The sequence below is a fragment of the Acipenser ruthenus genome, chromosome 29 (assembly GCF_902713425.1).
Source record: "Acipenser ruthenus chromosome 29, fAciRut3.2 maternal haplotype, whole genome shotgun sequence".
In the NCBI taxonomy this organism is placed as follows: domain Eukaryota; kingdom Metazoa; phylum Chordata; class Actinopteri; order Acipenseriformes; family Acipenseridae; genus Acipenser; species Acipenser ruthenus.
The window spans coordinates 11,868,783-11,874,844 of NC_081217.1; the positions used below are offsets into that span (position 1 = coordinate 11,868,783).

The 6,062-nt window shown below is 40.0% G+C and overlaps 1 protein-coding gene across 1 annotated transcript; it reads right to left on the reverse strand.

The window, feature by feature from the left end:
• Positions 1 to 569: 569 nt before the first annotated feature.
• LOC131702131 (uncharacterized) lies at positions 570 to 3,597 on the reverse strand. Its single transcript, XM_059004171.1, has 2 exons — positions 3,447 to 3,597; positions 570 to 2,801 (listed from the first exon to the last, which is right to left on the reverse strand). The coding sequence occupies exons 1-2, from the start codon at positions 3,534 to 3,536 to the stop codon at positions 2,091 to 2,093; spliced, it is 801 nt and encodes a 266-aa protein (XP_058860154.1). The 5' UTR covers positions 3,537 to 3,597; the 3' UTR covers positions 570 to 2,090.
• Between the last annotated feature and the right edge of the window lie 2,465 nt (positions 3,598 to 6,062).

Sequence of the window (6,062 nt, forward strand, 5' to 3'; positions counted from 1 at the left end):
CCAGGCGCAATCTTTCTGTCAATTCAGGGTTTTCATCTTTTTTTATGGTTTCTTGGGTACTGTGGCAGTTTGCTATTGTGTGCAACACAGATGCACCTGTGTTTTTTTTTTTTTTTTTTTATATACCTCTGTTCTCAAATCAGTAACAGGTGCATACATCTGGACATCTATATTTAGACAAATGCATCACTTTCTGTTCATTTGCATACATTACAATACTACATGGAGGGGGGACTAAAGTCTGTAACTCCAAAAATCCCATTGAGTTTTAGGCGTTTAAATCCAATTGTAACCTTATGGAGTGTTTTAGACATATGTGTGCTCAAATAGAAACATCAACTTACATAGTCACTGTTGAACATCAGGACTCTAATAAGCCTGTCTAAGAAAACGTGTAATTCTTGATGTCTGACAAAAATGTAGTCACCTTAGAAAACTTACCCCATTGTGTCTCGTAACAAACTAGTACTTTACTCATGTTCACGTTACCCAATATATACTTGACACAGCCATCAACAATCTTATCTCATTAGCCTTCTGTTTCTTTCTATGGCAGAGAAATGGTCTGATTCCCAAGGCTGCGTTCATCATTTGCCACCTCTCTTGTCTGCATATGTCTGCAGACAACAAAGGTTCACAAACGCTTTCCTAATGGAACACAGGGCAGACTGGTGTTTTGTCTTGACACCCTGTTTCTTCTCTTTGCCCCTGTCCTTTCTGAAAACAGTGGTGCAGATCCGCTCCCAGACACTGGGGACATTGTCACCTGGGGAGAGGCACTTCTCAGGAGTGCTGAATGAGGTCTTGGACTCCTCTTCACTGTTTCTTCCTGTAATCACAGTTTTGTTACTGGGGCATGGTTGCGGTACTTTGGAGAGTCTAATTTGACACTCTGAGTCAGTGTTGTTCCTGGTCGGTTCAAGGTACTTGATATAGGGAGAAGGTGTCCTCTCACTGTAATTCCCAGCATCTACAAGAGGGTCAACCACCATGGGAACAACCACCCCGGGTTTGTGTGTCACCTCATCCAGCTGAACCTCTCCTCTGAAGGCTATGCTCTCAAGAAGCTCTGCATCGTCCAGGGTCATACTATTGGACATCATGCTAGGCGTGAGAACATCTCTTTCATACTCCTCGTCTGAACCGAAACTGTACACACTACCTAGCCATGATATTGGGGAATCTTTGAGCCTTTGACGATGGTAGTCATCGTCTTTATCCCAGTCTCTCATCAAAGCCTGATACTTTGATTCAATTTGCATTTGCTTCCTGTTTAAATCATTCTGCAGTACACCAACGAACACCTGAAGCTGCCTGAGTTGTTCTTCGATTTCTGTTACAGGGTGTACAGGGGCCTCCCCCCAGATGCTTCCCTTGTGCAGTCAAGCGTAGTAGGAATATTCACTGGGTTACTTTGTGAGAATGAATTCTTTGTAAGTTGAAGCCATTCTTCCAGAGTGACCAGGTTCTGTTTTATTGCTCTGGATTTTTTGTTTTTGCTGGCGTCGCTTTCCTTCAGTTGTGTGTTCTCCCCTTTTCCAGGGTCTCTATCTCTCCCAGACACTTTGCTGCTCTTTTTTCCCTTCTTCTCAGGTGTCACTGGAATGTCTTGCAGCTCTTCCAATAGGAGGTCTATATCGACAGTGTCACAGTCCTCTGAACCAACCTATACACAGGAGAGGCAGTTACCCTGAGATCCAAACACTTCTTTATGAGAAAGATACACTCACAGAGTCATTTCAACATTAAAACCCTTTTATGCAATTTTTTTACCATTAATAAATATGCTAATTTACCATTGTTTTAGCTTACCCAACTGCATACAGTGCTTCAGTAAGCTTAACTATGCTTTTACTACACTATATTGTACTTTTACCATGGTAGGTAACTTTTTATTGGAGCAGATTTTACCAGTGGGTCATCCTAATATAAAAAATAAATTATTGCTGTTCATGTTTAAGACAGCATTGCATAGACTAGACTACAGGTCATACACACAGTGATCTAACAACAGACAGCATTGGATCCTTGTATCAGAACAGAGCTGACTAAACTTGTACCACAGTAGGGCACTCTTAAGGAGCACGAGCTCACAAAGGACCAGTACTTATCCAGCATGGTAATACACTGAATATATTCATATTCAGTAAGGGCACATTTCTAGCCAGTAACCCGGATATGAGTATTTTGTGGTCCCTGACAGAGGTGTTTTTATAAACCCCTTTCTTTACGTGAGGGAGATCTGGGATGTCAATGCTCCTGACCTCGCTGGTGTTCTCCAGAATGGTCGTGATGCCCTTGGATAGGTTGGAGCTTAATGGCTTTTTCTTGTCAAGCTTTAAAGATCTTGTCTCCTCCATTATGAGCTTGGTGCTCGGTAAAGGCATTGGCTGTACAGAACCCTTCTTCCAAGGCTGAAAGCTACTGATGCCCTGACCCCTGCTTTTAAACCCTGTCGGTTCTCTAAGTTTCTGCATGTTGGGCAGTGTGGATGTGTTGTAAGCAGAGCCAGACCTCCTCATTTGATGATTGTAGGAAGCCTTTGGCCTCACATCCAAGTTGACTGCTTTGGAGAGTCCAGTTTGACATGTGTCAGTGTTGTGCCTGGTCGGTCCAAGGTACTTGATGTAGGAAGTGGTTGATGTATTTTTCTTCAGCTGCGTGTTCTCCCCTTTTCCAGGGTCTTTACCTCTCCCAGACACTTTTCTGCTCTTTCCCTTCTTCTCAGGTGTCACTGGGATGTCTTGCAGCTCTTCCAATAGGATGTCGACTTCCACAGGATCCCAGTCCTCTGAACCAACCTATAAACAGGAGTGAAAAAGAGTTACCCTGAAAGCTATGCTTTTTATAAGAGAAGGTCCCAGATTTATAATCGTTTTGACAATTTACCATCATTTTACCAGCTGTGCTTTGCCATGCTTGCATATGCTCTACTATGCTTTCACTACACTATGTTGTACATTTTCAGTGGTAACCTCTTATTAAAGCAGATTTTACCAGTGGATCATCCTGGTATAAGAAATCAATTATTGCTGATCGTGTTTTTGTTTGTCCTAAAGACAGCATTGTATAGACTAGACTACAGGTCATACACACAGTGATCTAACAACAGACAGGATTGGATCCTTGTATCAGAACGGAGCTGACTAAACTTGTACCACAGTGGGGCACTCTTAAGGAGCTCGAGCTCACAAAGGACCAGTACTTATCCAGCATGGTAATACACTAAATATATTCATATTCAGTAAGGGCACATTTCTAACCATTAACCCGGATATGAGTATTTTGTTTGGGACTCTTCTGCCTGGCAGGTCATGTCAGAAGCTGACTCTGTAAGAAGACATTCTTAAAACCAGAAGAGCTCATCTACTGCATGAAGAAGCATATAGAAGAAGCGCATTATTTTCACCTTTGAATGAATATACAATGTATCCCTATTGACTTACTGTGCAGCAGGAGGCAGCCTTGACCTCAGGAGCTGCAGCAACTCCTTTCATCTTCTTCTCTGTTTTCGGACATCGTCCCTCATGCTCCATCTTGAAAAACAGAGAAGACACAAGATCAGTTTAACAGTCTTGAGTTTTATGCATGCACAATGATTTACTCTCTCCAAACAGACTATTAAACGTCTTTATTTAACTCATAAGTGAATGTTTTGTAAATAGGGCTGTATGTTACAAAGGAAATGACTTTAACTCAATATTTGCATCTGATATTTATTTATTTATTTCATATATAGCGCCTTTCATACCAAAGTATCACAAGGCACTGTACATAAATACATAAAAATACAATAAAATACAAAATATACAAATAATAATAATAATAATAATAAAAAAATAATCATTAAAAGCTAGCAATTATGTTGCATTAAAACCAGTAAGATAAAAATGCCATTTTATAAAAATGTGTTTTAAGTTTAGATTTAAAAATACCCACAGACCCAGCTTACCTAAAACATGGAGGAAGAGCAATCGATAGTTTAGGGGCTCTTAAAGAAAAAGCCCTGCCTCCCGTATTGATTTTATTGACCCTGGGAACAACGAGCAGCCCCGCTTCCTGTGATCTAAGAGTGTGATTTGGGAGATACGCGGTCAGAATCTCATCAAGCAGCTTCTTCAAGGATCCCAGGGTGTCAGATTCAACAACATTACTGGGGAGTTGGTTCCAGACCCTCACAATTCTCTGTGCAAAAAAGTGTCTCCTATTTTCTGTTCGGAATGCCCCTTTATCTAATCTCCATGTGTGACCCCTGGTCCGTGTTTCTTTTTTCAGATCAAAAAAGTCCCCTGGGTCGACATTGTCTATACCTTTTAGGATTTTGAATGCTTGAATCAGATCACCGCGCAGTCTTCTTTGTTCAAGACTGAATAGCATCAATTATGTTAGCCTGTCTGCATACGACATGCCTTTTAAACCCGGGATAATTCTGGTTGCTCTTCTTTGCACTCTTTCTAGAGCAGCAATATCCTTTTTGTAACGAGGTGACCAGAACAATTACTCATAGGAGCTATCTAGAACAGTCTTGTGCTGTCATTTTATTCCACCAATAGCATCATGGAACAGCAACATAAAGCAATGATGTCACTGCAAAGTTCAACCAGTTAGATGTCAGTATCCTAAAAGTGGGTAAGTATTACCAAGTATTACTCCTGCTTTGTGAGGTCCATGTATTTCACTCACAGCATGGTACAGTGACATCACATGTCACTGTGAATAAAGCAGACTGTTTAAAATGACTATATATGTTTGTATGACGTTTTTTAAACACATAGCCTTGACTTCTCATAAATGTATACAAAGATTCACTACATCACATACCACAGTACTTAAGGATTTTGTGGTCCCTCTTATTATTTAACATCACTCATAGACTTTTATAATTTAATATGTTACTGGTCTTGATCAGAGAGCTAAAGATTATTGTGAAAATGAATCCCTACCTTGGATTCCAGAAGAGCAGAACCAGACTTCAGCTCAAAAGATTCAGGAATGCAAGCAATCCGCAATGACTAGATTCACTTTCTTTAAGATGTCTTTTTTGCCTTTAATAAACTGTCACAAACAGGTTCAAATTGTCCAAATCAACGAGCATTAATAAATAAAGAAATAGATGAAACCTAAATTTAGTCTGGAATTCTAATAGTCATTAACTGTCGAAATGTATTATGTTTAACTCTTATCCCACACCAATTCAATACTTTTTTTAAAAAATAGAAAACTACCTTTTTTTTTCTTTTAAAGATTTGGATTATTAAAGCAAAAAAGACAAACAGATACTTTCTTCCAGGATCCAAACGAAATTCAGTGCATATGGTCTTCCAAAAACTACCCGAAAACCAATTCTATGCCAGATCTAACAAGATTTAGAAAGAAGTTTTTTGTTTGTTAAAGAAAATTTTAACCGCAAAAATACGTCCCTCTTCCGATAAACTCTCAACAAAACTAAACTGCCAGCCACCTTACAGCACACGTGACCCGCACAAAAATGTAACGTCACAAACACCAGCCTGACGTCCCCCGTTTCCCTGGAGACGGTGTACAGTCCTGGCTACCTGCTCAGTTTGCATCCCCAGAGTTTTACACATCGCCTCTTCCCTAACTTGAGAAAATACTTTTGGTTCTGACACGTTTTAAAGCAGCATATTGTTCCAGAGCAGACGCGTTCGGTAGCTTTTAAACACGGCATCGGAGAGTTTCTGAATCCCGACCTGCATACAACCCGTCCGTGTCACAGCTCCTCAATGTCTCCTACTTGAATTACATGCACTTTTCATTTGAAATGAGCACACTATCGTTTCTGCACCTTTTTAACCCGGGCTGCATTCAATAACCAATGTCTTTTCATCAGAGAGTATATGAGCTATCCGCATTCCTGAACGCATTCTTTTCTCGTTTCGCAATGTGTACTAATATGGAGGAGACATGTCTACATTTATTTATTTATTTCGACATGTGTTTATTTATTTCGATATTTATGTATTTATTGATTTATCATTTTGTCATAAAACATCCTCTGTACGCAACAGTACGAAATGTTCTGCGTTTTACTTCTGTTAGAT

What these genes read in the sequence shown, in the direction of transcription:
- LOC131702131 (XM_059004171.1), bottom strand. Translation starts at nt 3,536, where the DNA reads ATGGAGCATGAGGGACGATGTCCGAAAACAGAGAAGAAGATGAAAGGA. An exon ending in AGGCTGCCTCCTGCTGCACA is followed by an intron (nt 2,802 to 3,446) that starts GTAAGTCAATAG and finishes TCCTGTTTATAG; the next exon opens with GTTGGTTCAGAGGACTGGGA.